The sequence below is a fragment of the Sus scrofa genome, chromosome 13, assembly GCF_054392235.1.
Source record: "Sus scrofa isolate SSC_HxYL_T2T_F1_AM1 chromosome 13, Sscrofa_HxYL_maternal_Yorkshire_Landrace_v2.0, whole genome shotgun sequence".
Taxonomy (NCBI): domain Eukaryota; kingdom Metazoa; phylum Chordata; class Mammalia; order Artiodactyla; family Suidae; genus Sus; species Sus scrofa.
Window position 1 is genome coordinate 86,023,693 of NC_139395.1, and position 26,129 is coordinate 86,049,821.

The 26,129-nt window shown below is 56.0% G+C and overlaps 1 protein-coding gene across 22 annotated transcripts in view; it reads left to right on the plus strand.

Annotated features, from left to right (window-relative positions):
* The window catches only part of IQSEC1 (IQ motif and Sec7 domain ArfGEF 1), a 334,379-nt gene that overhangs the window by 204,389 nt on the left and 103,861 nt on the right, over positions 1–26,129 (plus strand). For 4 of the 22 annotated variants that reach the window (XM_021069391.2, XM_084989568.1, XM_084989571.1 and 1 more), the window contains exon 1: positions 18,948–19,324. The exons of 13 other annotated variants lie outside the window; for them this stretch is intronic. In XM_021069391.2, coding sequence (XP_020925050.2) covers positions 19,257–19,324 — 68 coding nt within the window. In that variant the 5' untranslated portion in view covers positions 18,948–19,256. Of the gene's footprint in view, positions 1–18,947; positions 19,325–21,440; positions 21,607–24,782; positions 24,863–26,129 lie in introns of those variants that run through there. 5 more of the 22 variants (XM_021069389.2, XM_084989565.1, XM_084989567.1 and 2 more) reach the window with 2 other exon arrangements.

Genomic DNA, 26,129 nt, shown 5'->3' on the forward strand with positions numbered 1-26,129 from the left:
GCAGCCAAGGAAGTATGGCCACAGGGTTTGGACCCGGGTCTCTCTTGTTCCAAGGTAGACTCTCTCTCGAGTGCTCTACAGCTCAGGGAGGAGTGGGCCAGGGTCCTGGGGCAGGAATGGGCCAGGGTCCTGGGGCAGGAGGGGTGAAGGAGGCACAGCCCCACCCCACCAGGGGCTCAGGAGGACACGATAGGGGGAATGGATCTGGATAAGGGGCTTCATGGAGGAGAGGACAGCTGAGCAGGCAATGAAGTGTCTGAAGGAGCTGGCGGGGCCAAGAAGGGGAGGATGGGTGTCCCAGGCAGCGGGAAAGGCACGTGAAAAACCCCAGAGGCTTTTCAAGGGCAGGTGTCTTCCAGCGGTGGTAGAAGTCTGTGGAGCTGTATCCAGGACCAGGGTCTGGGCCTCCTGCAAGAACAGTGGGGAGCCCAGGAAGGGGCCGAGCAAGAGAGTCACATGGTCCTTGTTGGAGACCCCAGCTCAGCCTCCAGAGGCAGCCTGTGAGTGCCTTTTGGCCCCGCCCACTGTGAGAAGTTGTTATTCAAAGCAGGTGCTCTTCACTCAAGACGCAACTGTGGTCCAAAGACACATGGGACATGGTCCTTAAGGAGCTCCCAGCCTACAAGGGGAAAGAGATCCACTGCCAGGCCATGTAAGTTAAGGATGAGAGATAAATAGAGGCAGCACAAAAATACCAGCAGCGTGGATGGAGTTGGGGGTGGCAATCTGGCCTGGGAGACATCAAGGAAGGCTCCCTATAGGAGGTATCATCTGAGCTGGGCCTGAATGTCGAAGCAGAATTTTTCCACATAGGGAGGGGCACTGTAGAAGGAGAGCACAGAATGAACACATGTATAGAGGTGGGAATGAGCCTGGTGTGGTTTAGAAATGGTCGAAGGTCGGAGTTCCCGTTGTGATGCAGTGGTTAACAAATCCGACTAGGAACCATGGGGTTGCGGGTTTGATCCCTGGCCTTGCTCAGTGGGCAGTAGGTTAAGGATCTGTAGTGCAGGTCGCAGACGGGGCTCAGATCCTGCATTGCTGTGGCTCTGGCGTAGGCCGGCAGCTATGGCTCCGACTCGACCCCTAGCCTGGGAACCTCCATATACCACGAGAGCGGCCCAAGAAATGGCAAAAAGACAATGAGGCTGAATGGTAGGGTGCAGGTTCAGGCCGTGAGGCTAAAAAGGAAGGCAGGGTGGGCAAAGGCTCATTGGGCACCTGCTGCCTTGGAGTCATTGTTCTGAGCCCACTGACCCCTTGAAGTGAGGATGTCATTGTCCCATTTTCCAGGAGAGCACAACAAGACTCTGGGTGGAGGGGGGAGTTGCTGGCCCACAGTCACAGGGCCTGTCAGCAGGACCACAGGTTTCACCAGGCTGCACATGGCCAGCTGAGGAGCTCAACTGTGCCCTGGCAAATGAGATGGTCAGGGCTGGGGTCAGCCCTCTTTCCGTTGATTGGTGTCCATAAATAGTGGTGACACGTCTGTCAGGTGGACGGAAACCCCATCCTTATGGCCAGACCTGGTCCTGGTGGGGCTCTGACTGTACCTGGGAGGGTGCCAGCCTCCCTGCCCCGGCCCCTGCTGGGCAGCACTTACCATGCTTCACTGAGGGAACTTAGGGAATGGTGGTCACCTCTGCCCAAACAGATGTAACCCCAGGGACTTGGCGACGGAACCCCTTGGCTTTTTTCCTGATGCCCTATTCTGTTGCTTAAAACAGCGACCCAAAACTTTAAAGTATGAAAAGGGTGTTTTGCAGACAATGCATAATTAACCACTTCTAAACACAGGGTGTGCCAGGCTCCCTTGAAGCTGTTAATTATTCTTCATTAGTGATCTTAAATTCATGTAAAATAATCCTGGCGCTCTGCCAGAGGCTGAGGGGCGGGGGAATGGAGCTGCTTATTCCAAGTGGAAAATGCAAAGGAACGTTCTTGGCATCCCTGCCTTCTGCCTGGGACGATGGCCCTCCTGCACAGCCTCCAATCTTGGCCCAGAGGCCATCGTGGGAGGCACAGAACCCTCTCCCCAGGCCCCAGCTTGGCAGACCTCAGCGTACTCTCAGTGAAGCAGCTTGGTTTTGAAGAAATCATAGAGTGGCATACGTGTCACCTGGCTTTAGAACTAAACTGTTAGGTTGGGGTGGATGGCCCCTGTGGACTGCCCTCAACTCCCACCCCACCCCGATCGCCCCAGCACTAAATCTGAGAAGTACCCCCATTTATTTCACATGCATATTTTTATAATTTTGCTAACACAAAAAAACCATTCACCAAGTTTTGGGGGTTTCTGTTTTTTGTTTTTTTGGTCTTTTTAGGGCCGCACCCATGGCATATGGAGGTTCCCAGGCTAGGGGTCGAATCGCAACTACAGCCACCGGCCTATGCCACAGCCATAGCAACGTGTGATCTGAGCTGTCTCTGCGACCTACACCACAGCTCACGGCAACGCTGGGTCCTTAACCCACTGAGCGAGGCCAGAGATCGAACCCGAAACCTCATGGTTCCTAGTTGGATTCGTTGACCACTGCGCCACGACGGGAACTCGTCATTCACCAAGTTTTGGACCTTTGCATATTTTATGTCATAATCTGCAACTTGCTCTTTCAAATTTAATTGTGGTAAAATACATATGATGTAAAATTGACCATTCTAACCACCACAGAGGTCAGCAGCATTAATACATTCACATTCTTGTGCGACCAACACCGCCATCCATCTCCAGAACTTCATCATCCCAAACTGAAACTCTGTCCCCTTCATCACTGACTTACCCCTCCCCCTCCCCCTCCCCACCATTCTCCTTTTCTGACTCCTCTAGGGACTTCATATAAGTGGATCATACAGTATCTGTCCTTTTGTGCCTGGCTTATTTCACTGAGCATGACATCCTGGAGGTTCATCTGTGTTGTAGCCTGGGTCAGCACTTGCTTCTTTTGTAAGGCTGCACAGTACTCCATGCTGTGCATAGAGCACATTTTGTTTATCTGTTCCTCCACGGATGGACACTCATGTTGCTTCCACCTTTTGACTATTGTAGGTCATAATGCTGTGGACACAGGTGTACAGATAGCTCTTCAAGGTGCAATGTGCTTTTTTGGCTCCACATTTTATTGGTGAGAGTTGTCTGTGTGGCTGTGTGTGGTTCTTGTGTTTATTTGCATTGGTGTATAGTAGTGTTTTGTTCTGCTCTTTTGTACTTAGGTGGCTTCTTATTTTCTGATACTCCAGGCAGGACTGCAGTACGTGTTCCTGCACACTATCCTTGCACGTAGGGTGGTATATAGGTATCTTCAGCTTTACTGAGCTTTGCAAACTTGATTTCCAGAGGGGTTCAGCCATGTGCATCCTCTGCAGTAGTGGGTGGGAGCCCTTGTCTCTTGCCTACACTTGGCCAAACCAGTGTGATATTTTCAATGTATATGGGGTGGGGGGAGAACATGGTGGGGCCTCCACCAAGGCTCCACTCAGCATCAGGCATCGCAAAGTGAGAGGTGGCGCCCGCATGTGCTATTCCATTGCTGTGTGGTTCCAGGTCCTCCAAGGGAAAGGGTTTTCAAGGGCAATAGTAACTACCTGTTCTCTTACCCCACGAGCTGACTTTGGAGCCTCCCTGGTGAGCAGGCTGTGGATGCCATCGTCCGCTCTCAGATGGAGGACAGGTTCAGGTGAGCCTAGCTGTCAGCTTGCTTCCTGACGGGCAGGTCTCACCAACCCTTCTGTTGGAAATCACTGAGACCAGGTGTATCCAAAACAGTGTAAAGATGCTCACTTTGGAAAGAGACGCCAGACTCCGAGCTTGCAGCCCAGGAAGCTGGACAGACAGAGATTTGGAATAGTCAGAGACCTCGAGGTGCCTACACACACACTCTGAAGCCCAGGCTTCAGCTCCCAGCGGGCAAGTTCAGTCGCACGAGAGGTGGCTGTGCAGCTGGCACCCCGAGGCTTTGTGACTGACTTGAGGACACAGTGCAGGCTCTGACATCAGGCTGGCTGGGAGTCCGATCTGGCCAGTATCTTAGGCCACTGTTATTACCGCTGTTATGCACATTCACTGGGTGTTTGTTTCACTGTGCCGAGTGCTGTGCAGGTGGGGTCTCCAGAATCCCCACAACAACCTTGTTGAATAGATACTGTTATTTTTTTTTTCTTTTTGCTTTTTCTAGGGCCGCTCCCGCAGCATATGGAGGTTCCCAGGCTAGGGGTCTAATCGGAGCTGTAGCCACCGGCCTACGCCAGAGCCACAGCAACGCGGGATCGGAGCCGTGTCTGCAATCTACACCACAGCTCACGGCAATGCCGGATCCTTAACCCACTGAGCAAGGCCAGGGATCGAACCTCATGGCTTCTAGTCGGATTCATTAACCACTGTGCCATGACGGGAACTCCAAATAGATACTGTTATTTCCTCCGTATGTCAGACCTTGAAACGGAGGCCCAGAGAGGACACATGACCTTATTAAGGTCACCAAGATGGGGTGTAGTCAGTCTGATCCTAGGAACCAGTTCCACGAAGCTGCCAAGCCGCCCTTGTTATCCATAGCATTTACCACTTCCTGGCTCCGTGCAGCTGCTTCCTTTGCCGTGGCTCTGTAACAAGTCACCTCCAAATTTATATAAAATAATGGCAGTGTTTGTGTTCCCGTCGTAGCTCAGCAGAAATGAATCTGACTAGTATCCGTGAAGATGTGAGTTCGACCCCTGGCCTCGCTCAGTGGGTTAAAGATCCAGCATTGCCGTGAGCTGTGTTGTAGGCTGCAGATGCGCTTGGATCCAGCATTGCTGTGGCTGTGGTGTAGACCAGCAGCTGCAGCTCCAATTCAACCCCTAGCCCAGGAACTTCCATATGCCTCGGGTTCGGCCCTAAAAAGCAAAAAGAAAAAGAAAGAAAGAAAGAAAGAAAAGAAAAGAAAAAAATGGCAGTGTCTGTTTTTCCCATGGGTCTGCAGTTTGAGCAGGGCCCATCCTACCTGGCCTCAAATGGGGCTTCTTGAAGACTGAGGGCGGGATCCCTCAGAAGCCTCACTTCCCCAGCCACTCACCTCACACTTAGCCAGGGCCTCCCCACGAGGCCTGGGCTTCCTCACATTGTGGCAGCTGGGTGCCCAGAGCAAGTGTCGGTGGGGTGGGAGCGCAGACAGAGCCAAGCAGAAGGCACGCCGCCTTTTAGGAGCAGGCCTCACTTCTCTCACGTCCTCTTCACTGGAGCATCACGAGGTCCTTCCAAGGGGCGGGACAGACTCCAGCTTCTATGGGGAGTGGCACCATCTGATAGTGCTCAAGTGGCCATCTCAGGACACAGTGACACCCAGGTCGCTTCTCCTCTCTGCCCTTCACACCTCGGGCAGAGAGGAGATAGACTCAGGAAGAAAACCTGATGAGTGCAAGCGTGCATGGGACACAGCTGGCCCTTGAGAAATGGTGGGTGTTCTTTTCATTAATGAAGGAAGTTCAGAGAAAGTGTGGGTGTTATTCAGGAGAAGGAACAGCTTTCAATGTGGAAAGCGGGAAGGGGTCTTGTAGAGACAGGTGTTGGGGATGAAGATTGTTTTCCCATCAACACGGCTAAGGCAGAGCCCTTAGTAGAAAAGGCACATGAGGGATGCAAGGATGGTGGCGTGTGAGCCTATGCTTAGCAGAGTCTTTGGTGGTGAGCAAGAGAAAACCCCTGAGCCAGCCAGACATGAGGGAGCTCCCTAAATGGCCCCTGAGGTTCAGCCAGTCAGCAACTGCACCCTGTATGGGAGAAGCCAGCCAGCCCTCAGGCCACACAGGCAGAGGGTAGCAAAGAGTCTGTGTGCAGGGCTCCCCTGCAAGCGTGTCCTGGCTCGGGCATGTCTGCTGGGCCAGAGGGAGGCAGGGCTGAGATTCAAGCCAAAAGCTCCACTTGACCACACTGTCAGGGGCCTGAGAATCTTCTCTTCAACAGAGTAATCAGTGGAGGTTTAAGAATCAAGCAGCCAGAGCCAAACCCTTCCCAAGGTTAGAGAAGAGCAAACGTCCTGGAGTGGGACGCCAGCATGTCCTTGCCATCTGTACCTCGAGGGCGTGTAAAGCAGGCACTGCAGGTGGGGTGGGCCCTGGGGCTCTGGGGCTCTGGGGCTTTGTATGACCGCTTCTCTCCGCCTGGCAGCCTTCTGTGTCTTCTCAAGGTCCCACTGGTGGCCAGAAAGTGCTGGGAGATGGGTGTTCTGATCACAGAGACTTTACTTGGGGGGGATGGGGCGTTGCTGCTGGGACAGACTCCACCAGGGTCTGCCTGACACAATTCCTGCCTTTTATGGCTGGGCTTGGCATGTGAGGGCAGTCCATCCTGAGTAACCATCTGCACCTTGGCCAGGTCCTAGCAGCATCGGATGGATGGGCTGGCTTGCCTGAGGAGCTCCAGGCGCTGGGCAGCTCAGCAGAGGAAGGAGCTGGAACCAGGTGCCTCTGAGCTGAGCCCCTTATCCTGTCTGGGCCTGTTAAAAGCCAGGTCTCCCAGGATCTGGATGTTGAAGCCCTAACCCCAGTGCCTCTGAATTTGATTGTACTTGGACATGGGGCCTTTAAAGAGGTGATTAAAGTGAAATGAGGGCACCAGAGTGACCCTAATGCACTAGGACTGGTGTCCTCATAAGAAGAGGAAAATAGGAGTTCCCACCATGGCAGTGGAAACGAATCTGACTAGTATCCATAAGAACATAGGTTCAATCCCTGGCCTTGCTCAGTGGGTTAAGGATCTGGCATTTCTGTCAGCTATGGTGTAGATTACAGATGCAGCTCAGATCCCGTCTTGCTATGGCTGTGGTGTAGGCTGGCAGCTACAGCTCCAATTCGACCTCTAGCCTGGGAACCTCCATATGCCATGGGTACAGCCCTAAAAAGACAAAAAGAAAAAAAAAGAGAGAAAAATAGGACACAGACACACGGACGCTATGTCTAAAGGTTAATTTCATGTGTTAGCCCGACTGGCCATGGAGTGTCCAGATCTTTAGCTAAACATTGCTCTGGGTGTGTCCATGAGGGTGTTTGCACATGAGAGTAACACGTACATCCTCTGACTGAGCAGAACAGCTTGCCCTCCTCAGTGTGGTGAGCCTCTCCCAATCAGTCGAAAGCCTGAAGAGACCAAAATCTTGGAATGAGAGGGAACCACACAGACCTGATTGCCCTCCAGCAGGCGCATCAGTTTTTTCCTACCTCTGGACTCAAACAGAGACATCAGCTCTTCCTGGGGCTCAAGTCTCTAGGCACTGGGGTAGAAGAATTTCATCAGCTCTCCTAGAGCTGGCCATGGGGTCCCCAGCTCCCCAGCTGCAGGTCTGGTGATGCACCAGCCTCCAGAGTAGTGTGAGCCTGTTCTTTACTCTCAGTGAAGACATCTGCTTATGGATATGTGTGTGGGTGGTAAATAAATATATACATGTGTGCGCACACACACTCCTATTCCCTCCCTCTCGGGAACCCTGACTAACACAACCCGTGAGGGCACAGTGGAGAGGATCCCGCCTGCAAGCCACGCAGAGAGGCTTTGGAAGAAGCCAGCCCTGCCGGCTCCTTGGCCTACAGAACTTGGAGACGGCACACATCTGCTGTGGAAGCCACCCAGCTTGTGGTACTTGGTTCTGGCCACCCAGGCAGACAGCGCCAGGGCCTCCCTTCCCTCCTGCAAGTGGCACAAGGACCCATCCTCAGGCTTCTCCCGAGTCTGTTGAACACCAGCCCGTGCGCATGCTTGGTGCTCCAAGTGGAACCCACAGGACTGGCGTGTGGTGGGCGGGGCTGGAATCCGGGTGGGGCAGGTGAGGCTTCACCTCGGGTACGGAGTTTAAGTAGGCACCAGGAAACCTCGCAGCCCTGTGCACATGTCCAATTTGTCCATAATGACTGGCTGTTGTTGGTTTTACAACCCTGCGCTATCGTGTAACAGCAACGGTCATTTCTGGGGGCTGCAATCCTATGTGCCCCGCAGGGTGGGTCACCAGGGCCCAGTGGACAATGTGTGATCAGATCGGGCAGTAGGGGGCTGTTTTTATAGTCATCCTTTCAGTGTTAAAGCTTTGTTAACTTTTCCCCTTGGATCAAAAATACAGAGGCTCAGGAGTTCTTGTGACTCAGCAGGTTAAGAGCCTGACGTGCTTTCTTTGAGGATGTAGGTTCGATCCCTGGCCTCACTCATGGGTTAAGGATCTGGCGTTCCTGTGGCCATGGTGTAGGTCTCAGCTGCAGCTCCAGTTCAACACCTGGCCCGGGAACTTCCATATGTGGCAGCTGTGGCCACTAAAAGAAAGGAAGAAAGAAAGGAAGGAAGGAAGGAGGAAAGAAAAGAAAAGAAAGAAAGAAAGAAAGAAAAAAGTATGGAGGCTCTTTTGTTAAGTGTGTATACGGTGCAATGTCCCCTTTGCTTCTGGTTCCAGTGTGCTGGCCCTGAGCTGGCCAGTCCTCACCTGTGTCATCTACTCCCTCAGGGCCAGACTGCTGCCCTCCTTGCAGCCCCGCCCGAGAACACGTGTCCCTCCGCACGTTGCAAAGGAGGCTTAAGGTCAGGGACTATTTCTCCAGAGAGGACATCGGTCCATCAGCAGACAACTCTGACACCATCTGAAGATTAGATAGTGGCATTGAACCACCATAAATGTCCCCACGCTGAAAACTGTTCTGTGTCAGAGAGGGTCCTTGTTTTCAGGGAAGACAGAGAGGAAGCAAGGACTTGGCGGTGGGCATCTTACTCTCAGACAATTCTGATTGCAAGCAAACAAGCGTGTGTGGGGCGGGGGGCGCACACACGCACCTTCATGCCTGTAGAGAGAGGGAATATGATAAAGCAAATGAGATACACAGTTAACATGTGAGGAATCGGAGTGAACAGTGTACAGAATTCTTTGTACTTTTCTTGCAACTTTTCTGTAAATGAAATTAACTTGAAATAGAAATTTGGGGAAAAAAGTGTCTTGCTCAGGGCTGGTTGCCTGTGCTCAGGCCCTGGCTTCTCCAGCACTCCCTGCCCCTGGGGCCTTTCCCTGCCTGAGTGGCACCTCCTCAGGGCAACCCTCCCTGATCACCTGGTCCAGCACAGCCCTCTACCCCTGTCATCCTTCATGTTCTCCAGCTTAGTTTCTTTTTCTTTCTTTTTTTTTTTTTTTTTTTTTTTTTTTGGTCTTTTTGCGTTTTCCAGGGCCACTCCTGCGGCATATGGAGGTTCCCAGGCTAGGGGTCTAATCGGAGCTGCATCTGCCAGCCTATGCCAGAGCCACAGCAACGTGGGATCCAAGCCGCATCTGTGACCTACACCACAGCTCACGGCAATGCCGGATCCTTAACCCACTGAGCAAGGCCAGGGATCGAACCTGCAACCTCATGGTTCCTAGTCAGATTCGTTAACCACTACGCCACGCCGGGAACTTCTCTCCAGCTTAGTTTCTTTACCATTTTCATTGGCATCAGAAATGATCTCAATCGTTTGCTTAGCACTTGTCCTCTGTCCCCAGCCCAAGTGTCTGCCTATGGAACTTTGTCCCGTTCATCCCTGACCCCACCACCACCACCCTCTGTGCTTCATGCACAGTAGTTGCTCAGTAAACATCTGTGAACAAGGCAAGGTTCAATGGTCATAGGGCCGAAGGTCAGAAAACCTGGAGTCTTGTCTTCCCGGTACCCATCCCCCACCCCCCACCGCGGACCTTCCCGGTGACCTTGGGCAGTGCCTGCTCCACCTGTGCCTCATCTTCTCCATCTGTAACCCAGCTAAAGCCTGTGGATTGTATGACGCCCAGACTGCTGCCAAGGCCATGTCCGCAATGAGCCCCCTCTGCCGCGGAGACGGCCCCCACCCTGACCACTGCTCCCTCCCCAGTGGAGGAGAAGCAGAAGGTGAGAACATGCTTCATGGACCTACCTGCAGCCCAGCATTCTGTGCAGGTGCTCACCTCTCTCAGGGCTCTTGAGAACAGAGACGAGGCAGGTTTGCGCCTGCCTGCTGGCCCCCTTGGCAGGAAACAGTATCCTCTGGAAATCGGATCACATTGTCTTGTTTTCATGGTAACCTTCTACTTACAGCAAGTGATACCAGTTTTCCATGTAGGGGAGTGAGCTAAAGTTTCCCTTTTAAAATAAAAGTATTCAGGGGGCAAAAGCCAGTTAATTTGGTATTGTGTGCATTGTTTTTAACTTGCTATTGTTGCATATTAAACCTGGTGGGAAGCAGAGAGCACGGTTGCTTCAAGCTCCACTGTGAACCACACAACCAGACATCAAACCAGATGTCGAGGCTTTGCCGGTGTGTCAGCTCCCCTCTGCCTTTGCCGTGATGTTTGTCATGTTCAACTTTCCCAAATAGTCTCCACAGGAGTTCCCATAGTGGCACAGCGGAAACGAATCCAACTAGGAACCATAAGGTTGCAGGTTTGATCCCTGGCCTCACTCAGTGGGTCAAGGATCCAGTGTTTCCGTGAGCTGTGGTGTAGGCCGGCAGTTATAGCTCCAATTTGACCTCTAGCCTGGGAACCTCCATATGCCGTGGTGCAGCCCTAAAAAGCAAAAAAAGGTCTCCACAAATGTCTTTTTACAGTTGATTGCTCAAATCCGTAGCCTACAAGACCCACTCATTGCAGGTTCCCCTTAGCCTCCTTTTCTCTGGATGCCCCCCTTTCTTCGTCATCCGTGCAGTTTGTTTGTGGCAGAAGCTGAGCCACTTGCCTTCAGCACACCCCACATTCAGGGTGTGGCTGATCGTCCTCCCCAAGGTGTCCTTTAACCTGTTTCTCTGTCTCCTGTGGCTCAGCTAACTTGGAGTTAGATCAAGAAGCTTGATTAGGAGTTCCCATTGTGGCTCAGTGGTAATGAATCTGACTAGTATCTGTGAGGATGTGGGTTCGATCCCTGGCCTCGCTTAGTGGGTTGCGGAACCAGCGTTGCTGTAAGCTATGGTGTAGGTTGCAGACGAAGCTCGGATCCCGCGTGGCTGTGGCTATGGCATAGGCAGGCAGCTGTAGCTCTGATTCTAGCCTGGGAACATCCATATGCCGCAGGTGTGGCCCTAAAAAGAAAAAAAAAAAAAGTTTGATTAGACCAAGGTCCAATTTTTTAAACCAGGCAATTTTAAAGGAAAATATTCAATAGTATTCAATTAAATGCCATACTGTCTACAGAGAGGGCCTTGGGAACAATCAGTGAGTAGCAGCAAATAAGTGATGAACAAGATCCAGGCCAGGCACCACCCTGGACAAGTCTGTGTGATAGGGACCAGCCCAGAGGCAAGTGGATGAAAATGAAAGGAGGCAGGTTAGGAGGTGAGGTCCTGGGCCGGAGGAGGTGGGGGCATCCTCACCAGGCCTCTGTGTGCATACACGCGCACACGAGTGCACACACACACACACACACACACACAGAGTTAAGGTGAGGGTTCCTGTTTGGGATAATTTGACCTGCATGCAGGACCCAGAGAGCTGGGATCCAGGGGCCAAAGAATTAGGCCTTTCAGCACAGAACAGGGGTCAAAGGGAGAGCTTTCTCCTTTGCTTAAGAAGGAGCTCAAGAAGGGCACAGCCTGCAGCAAAAGGATTTAGGTTAGACCTCAAGAAGGACTTCCATGCCAGACTAGGCAATCGTGTTGCATGGTGGTTACATACTTGGGAGCAGAACTGGTTCAAATCCTGGCTCTCTATTTATATCACCCTGGGTGTGTCTGTAAACCTGACCATGCCTCTGTTTCCTCACCTTGCAGAGGAGGCAGTAATAGAACTCGCTTCGTGGATGGGCTGAAGGCGTCCATCACAGGAGAGCGATGGCCCAGGGTGCACCGGGCAGCTGCTCAGTGTTGTTAATCTTGGACGAGAGGGAAGTGTGTTTCCCTGGAGGCTGGAAAGTTTGCCTCACCCAGAACATTCAGGGGTTGGAAGCTAAGAGGATGGTGGGGTTGGAGTTCCTGTGGAGGCTCAGCAGTAATGAACCTGACTAGTGTCCATGAAGACACAGGTTTGATCCCTGACCTCGCTCCTTGGGTTAAGGATCTGGCATTGCCGTGAGCTGTGGTGTAGGTCACAGCCGCAGCTCAGATCTGGCGTTGCTGTGGCCGTGGAGTAGGCTGGCAGCTACAGCTCAGATTTGACCCCTGGCCCGGAATCTCCATGTTCCAAGGGTGTGGCCCTAAGTTAAAAAAAAAAAAAAAAAAAAGAGGAAGGGGGGTTATAGGCAGCCCCACCCAGCACTGACAGGTGATGACATTGGTCCCCCAGTAGGACTGATTGGCACAGAGCCCCTCAAGGGCGTGGTGGGGGCAGGAATCTGCACCTCTCCCCTGTTGGCAAATGAGGACACTGAGGTGGGGAGGGGGTGTGTGGTGTGGCTGGTAAGGAGCCCAGGTCCAGCACAGTTCAGCAAGATGGAAAGGATATGGGACTTGGCATCAGGACCCTCGATTAGATCCCACATCTGCTGCTCCCCAGCTGTGTGACTTTAGATAAGTCACTGCACATCTCTGAGACTCTGTTTCTCCATCTCCAACACTGGGAACTGGGCTGGGCCTCCATCAAATCCATCATCTGATTTTGCTCCATGGCAGATCTGGGCACAAACCCTAAAAGTCCCTGGCGCCTTCTGCCCTCCCAGGGCCAAAAGGGAACTGGGTTGGAACTCTCAGAAGAGAGGGCCCAGGAGGGCTGGCAGTCATTTCAGCTGACTGCTGATGTCAGACCCTGCCCCCTGGGAGACATTTGTCCACAGCCAGGCCCACCCTCGCTGGTGTCCTGTCCTAGGGTCTGGCTCTGCCCCAACCCCAGTTGGCAGCCTCCACAACCCTGGAATGGGCCCCCCTCAGACACTCTAGAGCTGCCCAGAATCCTGCTTTTCCCTCAGGTGCCAAAACTTGCTAAGATTATGCATCTATCTTCCTACTTCCTGCTAACCCGGTCCTGGGGGCAGCCGACAAACAGGCTGGACAGCAAGCAGGCTTTGGTTCTTCATTTGCAAAATGAAAAGTACGAGGATCAAGGGAGAGAAAGCTCATTCACGGGTATTCATTCATACCTCCTGTCAGCCAACCTGTCTGGGGGGTGGGGGTGGGGGCATAAGAAACTGATAACCAAACCCATATCCACCTGCACGTCACTACCAGTCTTGTTTTTCGGTGCTCTGAGGAGATGCAAGCATCTCTGGAGCTAGACCGATCACGGGAGGCTTCCTGGAGGAAATGGCAGCTTATTCAACCTTGACACGGAAGAGGAACAGGGCTACAAAAGGTGACCTGGGGGGCAGACCCCCACAGATGTACTTTATTTGATGTGCATAGGATTCACCCACGTGGCATTTTAAATTTGAATTTATTGGGAGTTCCTGCTGCAGCACAGTGGATTCATGATCCGGCTTGTCTCTGTGGAGGTGCTGGTTTGATCCCCAGCCTGATGCAGTGGTTTATGTTTCCAGTGTTGATGCAGCTGTGACATAGGTCACACCCTCGCTCGGATTCAATCCCTGGCCCAGGAACTTTCATGTGCCGCAAGGGTGGCTGAAAAAGCAAAAGGAAATTTTTTGAATTTATTGCAAAAAAAATGCATCTGCCCGAGAGGAGATGCCAAGACCCAGGTTCCCGAGTGACCCAACACTCTCAGCATCCTTGGACCTCTCTTTTTCCATCTGGAAAATAGGGGAGTCCTACATCCGCACCTCCACCCCCCCACAGGGCACATGCTGCTTAAGAAGCAGGACAATTTCAGACTTTGATGTTCAGCCCAGTGGGTGTGAGGTTGCATGCCTGCCTCGGGCCGGGCCCTGCTCTGGGCGCCACTAGAAGTCTGCAAATATAGATGACAGTGAAGCACTTTGCTTTCAGCCCGAAGGAGGAGAAAGGGCTTTGACTGTGGAGTCGGGCAGGCTGCACTGGGTTTGGGTGTCATCTGGGGCAAGGTTCCTGAGTTTATAGAAAAGGGAGATGGGAGTTCCCATTGTGGTTCAGTGGTAATGAATCTGACTAATGTTGAGGATGCAGATACAGTCCCTGGCCACTCTCAGTGGGTTAAGGATTCAGCATTGCCGTGAACTGCAGTGTAGATTGAAGACTCAGCTTAGATCCTGCATTGCTGTGGCTGTGGTGTAGGTCAGCAGCTGCAGCTCTGATTCTACCCCTGCCTGGGAACTCCATATGCTGCATGGGTACAGCCCTAAAAAGACCAAAAAAAAAAAAAAAAAAAAAAGAAGAAGAAGAAAGAAAGAAAAGAAAAGAAAAGGTAGATGTGGGGCAGGTTCAGGTGCCTTGTGAAGAACTGCGCCACAAGGACAGTCTCCCCCTTTCCCCCTCCCCCACCCTCAAAGAAGAGGCAGAAGGTACATGGACACGGGTAAGAAGAGACAGACATAGTGAGAAGGGCAGCAGCCCAAGTTCAGGGACTGAGGATGGGGCGGTAAAGGGGAAGCAGGGCAAGCTCATGGGCAGAGACTCTGCTTTGCTCCTCTTCCTCAAGGCACAGGTCACTACCGTAAGTCATCTCTATTTATGTGCTGGTCATCCCTCCACCAGAGTGTCACCCTACTAGGCTCCCCTGTCTTCACTGAGTTGCATCTGATGTCTGGCAGTCAGTCCATGTTGAGTGGATGAAGGAAAAAATCTTTGGCTTCCTGGAGGTGGTAGCCTTTGTGTTACACATTGAATGATGGTGTATCAGGTTCTGGTGGAAACAGTGTGTTTGCTAGGAGGTGGTGGGCCATCTGGTCTCCATGGGGCTGTGTGCAGGGGTGGGGTTAAGGGGGCTTGCAGGGATAAGTGTAGCATCTGGGCTGGCTGCAGTGAAGGGGGGCTTCCCAACCTGAGTGGGGAGGAGGGAGCCGTTATCAGAATCCAGAAAGTGAGAGCTGTGTGCAGAAGCTGCCCACGGGGCACTGGGGCACTGTGGCTGCAGGTGGCGTAGGACAGGAGAGAGTTGGGTAGGGAACACCGGACCCCCTCCTCCAACCCCTCCTCCACCTGCTGTGCTCCTGCCAGGACCTCCCACTGACCACACCCACTGGAAACAGGGTACCCGGCAATGCAGTTGGTGCCCAAACAGAGTGGAGAATCCATCTGCAGGCTGGAGAGTGATAACCACCAGCCCAGGTGTGAGCCTCCTGGAGGCTCAGGAGGGCTGGGGGGCGTGGCTAGAGGGGGGCTACTTTCAGGTGGCTGGAAGCTCAATGCAGGTGGCTGATGGAAAAGGGCCTCACCTACCTGGCTGAGGTCAGCAGTGCAGAGAGGAATAGGTGTTGGAAGGGCCCTCGTGTAGACAGGGAAACTGACAGAGGGCAGGGTGAGCACTGGGGAGGCCGCATGGAGACCCAGCCAGCGGGAGGGGTCGATTTCTGGCCTCTAAGATGCACCACCTCCATTCACCCCCTTGCTGGATGAGGAAGGCTGACCTGGAGCAGCACCTTGGGTCAGAAGTGGGAGTTGGGGGGTCTTGGAGCCCTAGGACCACAGATACTCCTCGCCGGGCCAGTAGAGGAACAAGTGCATCTGGGCCTGGAGGCTGGACTGAGGTTTGTGGACCCTCATTTTACCACAGAGGAGGGGTCTCCCAGTGCCTCTTGGGCCCTAACCCATTGCCCTCCCCACCTGGCTGCTGCATAAGCCCTGGAAGGCCAAGTTCACTGCAGTGTCAGCACCTCCCAGGGAACAAATGTGTCCTTTTCTCTGCCTGGGATGCAGTGAGCTCAGCCCCAATGGGCCATGTGAGTCACTGAGCCAAGGGTGGAGGGCTGGCCAGCTCTCTGCAGAGCCGGCTTTGGCTGTGTGGCTGGAGAGGGAAGAGAGGAGGGTGTGAACATCCACGTGGCCCCCTCCTGCTGCTGTGGCCACCATCCTACAGGGTAGGAGGAGGGACAGTCACTGAGCACCTCACACATGCCCGGTGGTGCCAGGGGCTCTTGAGATGACACTGAGCTGAACTGTCCTATAGAAGATGACCCTAAGAAGCTAAGCTGCACGCAGGGTCATGCCATTCTGTGGCCTGTACCACTTATTCGGCACCACAGCCAGGATGGGGCGGGGGTAGGGTCGGGGGAGGGATGCTCATCGCATTTTTCGGAGAAACACACTGAGGCTTAGAGAGATGATGCTCACAGGGACGAGGGGGTCAGAGGTGGACAAGCTGCCATCGCTGATGAAGCGGCTCAAAGCGCTGGGAGCCTCAGTTTCCTCATCCATAAAATGGGGACAGTGACACCCACCCCTCAGGGATGGGGGAAACTGAGAGAGGGCCCTATGGGAGCAGTGTGAAAATGGTAGGGCAGCCCCCAGCATGCGGGCCCTCTCAGCCCCCGCCAGTCTCTGCTGCCGTCAGCCCCTGGGCCAGTGCAGGACCATGTGCAGCCCGTGTTCCAGGCTAGACCAGCGACAGCCATGGAATGGGGCTGCCAGGGGTTCAAAAGGCAGATTGTCAAGGACCACAGTGAAGGAGAGCAGAGAAGATGGCTCCTGGGTGGCCTCTGCTGAGTGGGGCCACCGAGTAAGCTCTGTAACTCACCCCAAAGTTTTCCTAAACCCTGTGGCACAGCCCACCCGAGCCAGGGGAGCAGCCTTCTGAGAAGTCACTACCCACCCCGTCCCCATGCCTCAGTTTTCCCATCTGTAAAGTGGTGGGAGGGAAGCCCAAATTCGATGTTGTCAGAGAGGAGTTGGACCCAGTGGACACAGCCCAGGCTCTCCTGAGATTTTGGTGATGGGACCAGGGCATCCTCCAGATGAAAGGGACTTGAAAGGGGCCCCCATGAGGGTCTTGGGCCTCTGGTCCTAAAAACAACACTCTCTTTAGATCACCTCCAGGGCCAAAGGTGCCATGTGCCCCGTCCACTGGGTGCCTGCCAGGCCTGGTGTCCAGCACAGAGCAAGCAGGTAAGGCGCACCAGTGCTGAGCCAGGCCCAGGGGGTCTGCCCCAGAGCCTGTGGCTGTGGGACCCCACAGACGTGGGAAATCAGAGCCCAGCGGGCAGCACCATGGAGGACATAGGGAAGAGATGGGAAGGCTCCACTTTGTCAGAGATGTGGCAGGTCACGTATGGAAGCTTGGGGACCAAGTGAAGCCAGAGGCTGTCGAGGAAGCCAGGAGGAGGGTTCAGGAAGAAAAAGAAGTTGCAGCCACCACCTGCTACAGCTCTTGACCCTGTGGGGACAAGGGGCCCAGGCCAGAGAGGAGTGAGGGAGGCGGTGGGTGGATGAGGGGATGGATGGAAGGAAGGGGAAGGGATGGGTGGGTTGATGGAAATGTGGGGGAGGGGATAAATGGATGGTAGACGCGGATGGATATATGTGCAGGTGAAGGAGTTGGAAAGGTGGGTGGGTGGGTGCATGTGTGGATAGAGGCGTGGGTAGACATCTGTTTAGAGGCTGCCTTCACCCACAAAGGATGTTGAGAAAACATCCATTCTCAGGACAGACTAGATAAACCCTTAAAAGATCTTGCTCTGTGTGCTGCAAGGAATCAAGGCCAGTATGAAAAGTGACAGGGAGACTCCATCCCAGGGAGAGTCTCCTTAGGTCAGTGGAGGCCCACAATGGAATGGGCCACTTTGAGAGGGAGTGAGCTTTCTGTCACTGGGAGTGTTCAAGGGCACTCAAGCTGAGGAGGGACACCCGCTTCCCCAGTGTAAAGGGGAGGAGCCCCTGAGACAGGCGGGGGCCCACTGCAGTGGTGTCTGATAACAAGGAGAAAGAATTGGTGTTCTCCAGGCCCCTGGGGAGGCCGTGGGCTTCCTAGGAGCCCATCTATCTTTCAGATAAAAAACTCTTTCCTTGCTTGGAGGGCGGACAAGCAGGCAGCTGCTTTCCTCACTGTGGGAATCCGGCTGGAATCCGCAACGGAATTCCCATCCTGCTCAGGCCAGGGCAGGGGCCCAGGGGCAGAAAAAGGCTTTGCCCGTAGACCTGGCCAGGCCCCGCTCCACCCTCCCTGACCATCTCTGAGCTGGTGAGCCTTGGTGTCCCCAGTGAATGTGCTGTGGGGACCCTAGTGGACGTGATGGCACTAGCAATTGTATGTGATACCCAGGGCTGCAGGGTGCCAGGATCTGGGCCCACCTGTCCTCCAGGGGACTTCCTGGGGACCGTGGGTGAGAAGTGGGTTCTGTATGCACTGATCTGAGCTGTGAGTCACTGTCCCTGGGGGCTTAGCCTGGGAAGCCCCAGCTGCCTGCTCTGGGCTGTGCCTTGGAGCAGCTGGCAGGGGTTGAGGGCGGGGGCTCCAGTGGGGGCCCCATCTGGAAATGCCCCAGACCCTACAACTGTTCAGAGGTCCTCCAGCCCCTCCTCTCCTCCAGCCTGGGTGCCAAGAACCAGACCACATCGTTCAAATCCACGCCCACCACTTCCTAGATCTGTGACCTCGGATGAGTGACCACCTCTGTCCGGGCCTCAGTTTGCTCACATGTAGAATGGAGCTGATGATAAAGTCCACTTCGTCAGGCAGTTGGGAGGATTGGGAGAGTTAGTTCTGGGCCAGTTCTCAGGGCTCGCCTGGGCTGAGGTGGTCAAGGGAAATTGAAGCCAAAGCAGGGGGGTCAGCCACACCCAGGGTCGTTGTCACACAGCAGGGAGGCGGCCTGGCGGGACTGGAAACTGCCACTCTCCTCCCAGCTCCCAGGCCAGATCTTCTCCCAAGAAGCAGCCGATTGTCTTTGCTTTGTTTTCTGCCCACCCAGGCTTCCTCGGGGAGCCAGGCTCCCAGCCCCTCTGCGTCCTGGGCAGGCTTCGGTGGGCAGGGCTGCGGGCGGGGCAGGCGGGTGTTGGGTTTAGGCCTCTGGGGAGATGAGGGAGGATGTGGGCCCGCCCTCGCCTCCCCGCCCACCTCCCTCCTGGCTCAGCCTCTCCCGTCCCAGGCAGGCCTCTGGACACAGGGCCAGCCCCCGGCTCCGGGCAGCTGTGCTTTCCCTCACTGGGCGGGCGGACACCCCTCGCCCGTCCCACCCCAGTGACTCACTGCTCCCCTGGCCCACGGCCACCCCTGGCTCCTGGCGGGAGGCAGGCGTGAGGTTGTGCAGAAGCCACGGGGTCTGGTGTGCAAGGGCCACTCAGCCAGGAGGGTCTGGAACAGGCGGACGGACGGGGCCAGCGCACAGAGGCTGGCCTGGGGACAGCCAGGCCAGTGGCCTGTGGGAGCCAGCACCTCCCCCACCCCTGGCTTTGGGCCTTTTCTTTCTGCTTCCCACCATGGAGAAGGAAGTGACCTGAGAGCCAGCCCCTTGACGGGAGGAGACCAGGGCTGGAGGGCAGCACTGTGGGCCCTTGGCCTCCCACTCACACCAAACCAGGCATGAAGGGTGGTGGCAGCGCCGTGTGGAGCCTGATGTGGAAGTACTGCGTCTCTGTGAGGACCCTCAGGTACCAGGGACACGTGGGGGGACAGCTCTGCCTGGCTGTCGCCTGGCGGGCAGGGGTGAGCAGGCACCAGGGTGGCTCCCCAGGTCCTGGGCAGCCCAGCCTGGAGGAGCAGGGACAGAGGCAGGAAAGTGATGGGGAGGGAGTGGGGAGACTGGGCCGAGGGGCCGAGAGGATGTGCCGGCAGGTTCCGTGTGTTTGGCAGACTCCCCAGTGTGCACGGGAACTGGCGCTTATCACAGAGCACACTGGCCCTGGGCACAGCTGAGTTACCTTAGCCCTGTCCCCCAGCCTCTGAGATGGGGCTCACGCATGTGACACGCAGGACTGTTTCTCGCTGTCCTCCACACAGTCACGGAGGGCTGCGCCTGGACTCAGGCACCAGGCTGCCTGCGTTTCACTGGCTTTGGTGGAGTGAGGTGGCTTCACCTCACCAGCCAAGTGTTTCCCACCTGCAGATACTTATGGGATTAATGTGATGATTAAGTGAGGTAACAATGGGCAGGGCCTGGCCCGCAGCCAGCTTGGGTCAGCCTTAGCTGCTGCTGTTCCTAACTGCCCCCTCTGCCAGCTGGAGGTGCCTGGAACCCAGCCCGTGCAGTGGAGGTGGAGATGTGGAGATGGAGGTAGAGCAGAGCTCGCCCCTGGGGTGGGGGCACCCCCACCCCTACCTCCAGGTTGGCTCTGGCCTCTGCAGTTCTTGAAAGGGTTCAGGCCCATGGGTTCTGTGTATCTCAGGCAAGGCTAGGGCTCAGTTTCCCCATCTGTAAACGGATTGGGAAGGGCTTGGAGGTCCCGCCTGATGGATAAAACCTTAGGGCACATTTTTTACTTCAAGGAGAGGTAACAGGAAGGGTAAGGGGTTGGAAGATTCCCCACCCTCATTACTTGGTGTGTAAATGATGTAAACTTCCCTTGCTGCCTTCCTTCCTTCCCAAAGTATTTGTGACCACTTATGTGAAATACCAACAATAAAAATAAATAATAAAATGTCAGGTTCAGGAAAAGCACAACTTAGAATAGGATGTCCATGACCTGGCGGGGTGAAAAAATTGAACAGAATAGAGATAGTCAGGGTCCTGGGGTCCTGTTGAGATGAAAATTGCTGAGCTTCCTGGCAGCCAAAGGGAAAAGGGAAAACCTGGCCACCCAGGTTGCTCTTGTGGTGATAAGCCAGCATTATGGGGTTTGTCTCTGCTGCTGGATGAGAGTGTCTGGGACCCTGGGCCTCATCCTGGATGGATGAGTGGGTGGTAGTGAAAGGCACTGTGGGGACAGGCTTGGGCCTGGCTTTAGGGAAACAGGGCAGACAGTGAGGTCCGAGGGTTTCTCTGGCTGGGGATACAGGCTGGCTGTGGGAACAGAGAGGAAAGCTCACCCCTGGAGTGAGTCAGCCGCCTCCTGTCCCTCCTTGGACCCTGGGATAGGCCTCTATGGGCAGGGACCTCAGGGGCCAGGCCAGGCGGTGGGGGTGTCCCTGGGTGCCTTTCCCTGTAACCACAGCAGGGCTTTCCTGCATCGTGTTCTTTCTGTGGTTTCCGGGGATTGGCGCCCTGGAAACCTCAGGGGTTGTTTACAGGATGCAGCGGGCCTGGGACTGGGAGGCCCCGCCGACTCTGCCAAGGGTCACCCTCTGGGGAGGAGTAGTCCCGCCTCGCAGAGCCCAGCAGCCTGTCCTCTCCGGGCCTCAGTTTTTTCATCTACAGGGTGGGAACAATTGCATAGCCGCCCCACAGGGCTTGAGAGCCTCATGGTCAGCACCACTGAGTGTTTGTGGGCATTGTACAGTGGCCACGGACAGGCCTGCAGTGCGGGGCTGGTGTGCACACTGGCAGGGTGGCCACCTGGCTGTCGATGACAGAGGACCAGCTCGGGGTGGGTGTAGGCACCATAATTGGCACTAGGTTTGCCCCAAACCCTCACTTAGCACCTGTAAGTAGAGGGTGCTGTGTGCTTGGGCAGAGGGTGGGGGGCAGGGGCAGCCCTGGACCACTCCAGACTCAGGAGAGTGCTCTGCTCTCTGGACCCCCACCCCCCCAGAGAGTGAAGGCCACTCCCTCAGCCAGCCAGCGCTGACCCAGCCCTCAGTGGGATCCCAGCCTCTCAGCTGCCAGGGGAGGCCTGAGTCAGCAGGTCTGCAGCCCGAGGAGGGGCTGGCGGCGGCCACAGGGACAAATTGGAGAGTTGCGACTGGACAGCGCATAGTTTTCCACTTGCGTCTTCAGATTCCCTTCCATGTGCGCCTGTCGCCCTGGCCCGGCTGCTCACATCTGGAAAAGCGTGAGGTGTGTGTGTGTGTGGGGAGTGGGCTGCTGGCTGGCTGGGCCTGGCCCTCTGCCCAGGGCTCTGGTGGCTGCGGCCGAGAGGCCAGGGGCAGGGTATCTGGGACTTGGGCCTGAGAGGGGCCCATGGGCTCGGGGTGTCTCCTGGACAGACCTCCAAGGAGCTGGGCACACCAGCGTCCCAGCCAGCAACAGTAGGTTGTCAAGTGCAGTTGCTAAGCCTCTCCGCCTGTTTCCTGGCCAGTAAAGGGAGGGAGGAGTACCAGCTGTGTGGGCCTCTTGGGGGGACACTACATGGGTTCTGTGGTCCCCACCCCCTGCCTTCCCTCCTTCCTCGTGTCAGTGTCCAGAGGCGGATGATGAAGCTTGGCAGTCAGGGTGACCTGAGTTTGGAACGGTTGGCCCTTTCGAATGCATTAGTGACTCTTAGGGTTGTGCCGAGATTAAAAGAGTTGATGCGGCAGTCCAGGCCTGTGGGTGGGGTGGGTCTGTGTGTGGCCCAGTCTGAGCCCACATCTCCAGGCCTGTCTGTCACAGGCCTTCCTCTGTGGCACTGGTAACCCCCGGAGTCAGGCAGGAAAATCCCTTGTGCATCTGGTGTTATTTGGGGAAGAAAGGATCAAGGATTGTTTAGTGCCTTGGGGGCCACCAGGGCCCTTGAGCTGCCAGGTGGGTGGGGTGGCCCACCTGGGATGTGGGAGGTGTGGGGGGATGCTCAGCTGAGCAACCCCTGCCCCCAGCCCCTTCCCCGCTGTGCTGCATCTAGGGAGCGGGGCTGGGGAGCAGCTGGCAGCCAGACTCTGGGAGCTTCAAGGGAGCTTCCCGGACAATTAGCCATCTGATGCCCCTCAGTGGGGGGCCTGTGTGCACACCTCCCAGGGCAGGGGGCGTGCCCAGGCAGCACCAAGGTTTTTCCCACTTGGAGCTGGCACCTCCTTCCTGTGATGCTCCCCCAACACCCCCCCACCACACTGTGGGGGTGCTGGCCCTGTGCTACAGAGCCGCATCCCATCTGCTCCCCTGTCCTGGCACAGCCTGTCCAGTCCCCTCCTCACCTCTTTCTCCCCCGACACACACCAGGCTACCCCGGCCCCCTCTAGGCACAAGCACCAAAAATAGCCCAAATTGGGAGACCCTAGGTGGGCAGAGCTGGCCACCATGCCCTGGGCACTGCCCAAAGTGCACATGGATTCTTCCGGCAGCTGCTTTCCCGTTCACAGATGGGACTCATCGTGCCTCAGCCCTGTGGACCCTCCACCCCTCCACAAGCTACCCCACTGACCCCCCTCCATGGAGTCTTTGTGCAGAGATGAAGACTTTCTCTGTGGCCGGCAGGGTACATTCTCACATCTGTCCTAGGAGGGGTGCGCATCCAGGGAAGAGGAGGAGCAGAGGCCCTGGTGTTATTAGTTTCCCATTGGGGTCACTGGGGAGGCCCTCCTTGGTGGGGGCAGCGCTTGCCCTTGGAGAACCAGGTGGACACAGGCAGCCAAGCGGACATGGGAAAGGCTGTCCCTAATGTGCGCCAGGCCCTGGGGACCCCAGTGTAAGTAGGTGGACGGCCTGGCTTTCCGGGGCTGACGTTTAGGTGGGAGAGGAACTGTACACAAAATTGGACGAAGATGCCTGCAGACTGGGGTTCGAGTAAGAGGGTGAAACTAGGAAGAGTGATGGCATGAGCAGGCGAAAGGGGCCGCATGACAATGGCATGTTACGTAGCTGTAAAAAGGAGTGACGGGCTTGTGCACGCCATGACACGGATGAACCTTGAAAACTCAGACACAGTGACATGAGCCCACCATGAAAGGCCATAGAGCGTATGGTTCCACTCACACGAAGTTCCACAAGAGGTACGTCCAGGAGACACAGGAAGTAAGCTAGTGGCTCCCGGCTGGGGCGGAGGCCAAGAGGGACTGCTTAATGTGTACTGGGTTTCTTGCTGGGATGATGAAAATGTTCCAAACTTAGATGGCGGTGGTGTTTGCCTAACTCTAAGTATACTGAAATCATTGAATTGCCTGCTTTAAATGGGTGACTTTTATGGAATGCAAACCATATTTCAATAAAACTGTTTAAAAACAACACAAGACAAAGAGAAGAAAGACCTGCGTGAGGAGTGGCCTTGCGTTGAGGGTGGCAGGAGGGAGTGAGCTTGGGAAGACCTGAGGGGGAGTGTTTCAGGCAGAGGGGACAGCAGGTGCAAAGGCCCTGAGGCAGAGTGTTTGGGACAGGCGTCAAGGAGGGGAGGAATGTGCCGTCCCCAGGGTCCAGGACCAGTTTTTTTTTTTTTGAAGACTCGAGATTTTAGTGACGTTGAGCGAGAGACAGGGTAGGTTTTGGAGCAGGATAATGACATGATGTGCTTTCTGTTTCAAAACAATCACTCAGGCTGCTGTGAGGAAGTGAGACAGTGGAGGGCAGGGTGTGGGCTGGGGGCCAGAGACCAGCCAGGAGGTGATGGCCACCATCTAGGAGAGAGACTGTGATTGATACCCAGGGAGACAGACTGGCAGACGGTGGCAGTGGGAATTCAGCTGGGGAGCAACACTCCCCTTTGGGGAGGCTTCCTGGAGGGGGGCCTGGGCAGGGCCTCTACGAATGGGGGATGGGCCAGGCAGTGGGGGCGTGGCCAGAGGGCTCTCCAGGTGGCATGACTGGTGTATGGGGTAGGGGATGGGGAGCTGAGTGCAGTGAAGCCTCAGAGAGCACCACCCACCCCAGCTCAGCCTGGGGCCATGAGGAGACCAGGCTGACTGCCCCACCCCCTCAGTCCCCAGTCCTCTGTGAGCCAGAGCTGCTTCCAGAGTAAGTAGGGCAGCCTCTCTCCAGGGCCACCCGTCACAGGCCTTTGTCCTGCCTGCTCAGGCTGGCCCTCAGTGTTAGTGCCCGGTGGCCAGCTCTGAACAAAGCAGCCTCCACGAAACTCGAGTGGCCCCGAAACGCGATCGGCCGCGAGAGACCTGCCAGGGAGGGAGCTGTATTATTTATAGAGCAGAGCCTCCGGGTTCTGCCTGGTCTGGGACCACTTGGCCTGGCCGGACCTTGAAGGAGCCCCCTGGGCAGCGTCCAGGCCCAGCCGGAGGGTGGGCAGGGCCCCAGGGTGCATGGGGCGTGGTTTCCTGGATGCCGGCCAGGAGCAGGGAGGAAGTCAGACGTCAGGCCCTGTGGTGGGGAGGGCCGGAGGCTGGTCCCCAGGGGCCACAGAGGAGGCCGGGTACAGGGGCTCCAGGAGGACCTCCGCCCTCTCAGCGGAGACACTGTGAGTACGGACCGCCGCCAGGGGCTGGGGGGTCATGGCCACCTGAGCGACCCGTGGGGGCTGCCAATAGATCGTGGGGGCAGCGGCTGTGGTGGGGGCTCTGGGGTCTCGTCGGGGTTGGTTGCTTCCTGGGACTGTTTTCTGGGCCCTCCTCTCTGCCAGAGGGTGTGGCCTGCCTGGCCCGGGAGCCCTAGGTATTGCCGCCCAGCTGCCTGGAAGGGCAGCCGCAGCTCCCCTGGGCCTTAGACCAGCCCCACACCCTGGTGGAGGACTCGGGGCCCCTCCGCCCACCCCAGCTGGTTGCTTCTCTGCTGGGGGCCCCCGCAACCCCCTGAGAAAGAGAGGCTGGCCCACGCCCACTGCACAGCCAGTGAACAGAGGCCCCATTGGCCCCTGAAGCGTGGTCGGCACAGGTTCCTCTCCCAAGGCTGCCCCTCAGCCACGGTTGCACACACTGAGTGCTTGGAGGCTTAGGGCGAGGGGGCGGGAGGCTCTCCCGGGCCCCGGGAGGTGAGGTTCCTATTCGCCCGTCATTCCATCAGGGTCAGCTTTTGTGCCAAGAGGTCTCCCCAACAGCTTAGTAGTGGCCCAGTGCCTGCCCCCTCGGGAGCTCCCAGACCTGCCAACAATGTCAGCTTTTTCTGAAGTGGCCTGGAATGGAACCTTGAGGTTCTGAAGGTCCCTGGGGTGGGAAGCACCCGGGGGACAGTCCCAGGTGAGCGGGCAGCTCTGGACATGCTGAATGAGGGATTTGGTGAGGCTCTCCCGGGAAACCCCCTTTGCTGAGGAGGACCTGAGCCACCTGCCCCTCAGGGAGATTCCCCACCGCATCCTCTCACTCGCCCCCGAAACCCTCAGAGCCACCTGGGAAGGTGAATGGCTATCACCACTGGCCCTGTGCAAACCCAGACCCAGAGATGCTAGGGTGTCTGCTCAGTGTCCCCCAGCCGGAGTATGTTGGGGAGCTGGGGCTCGAACCCAAAGCAACGTCTAGCCCCCAGTGCATCCTGCAGCCTCTGCCTGGGGTGCTGGGGAGAGGGCTTTGAATGATCCCATGACGACCCCATCACTGAGTCAGACTCCAGTCCTAAGTTTGGGGGTGCCATCTGCCCCTTGGGTCCCCAGCAGCCGGGACTGGGGTGGGAAGCTTGGCCGCAGGAGTGAGTGCTTCAGGGCTGCTCACTAAGCTTAGGTCAGCAAAGCTTCCTCGGACCCACCCATAGAGCCCTCTGATGGCCCCAGTGAGCCCAGGCCAGGGCAGGACCCG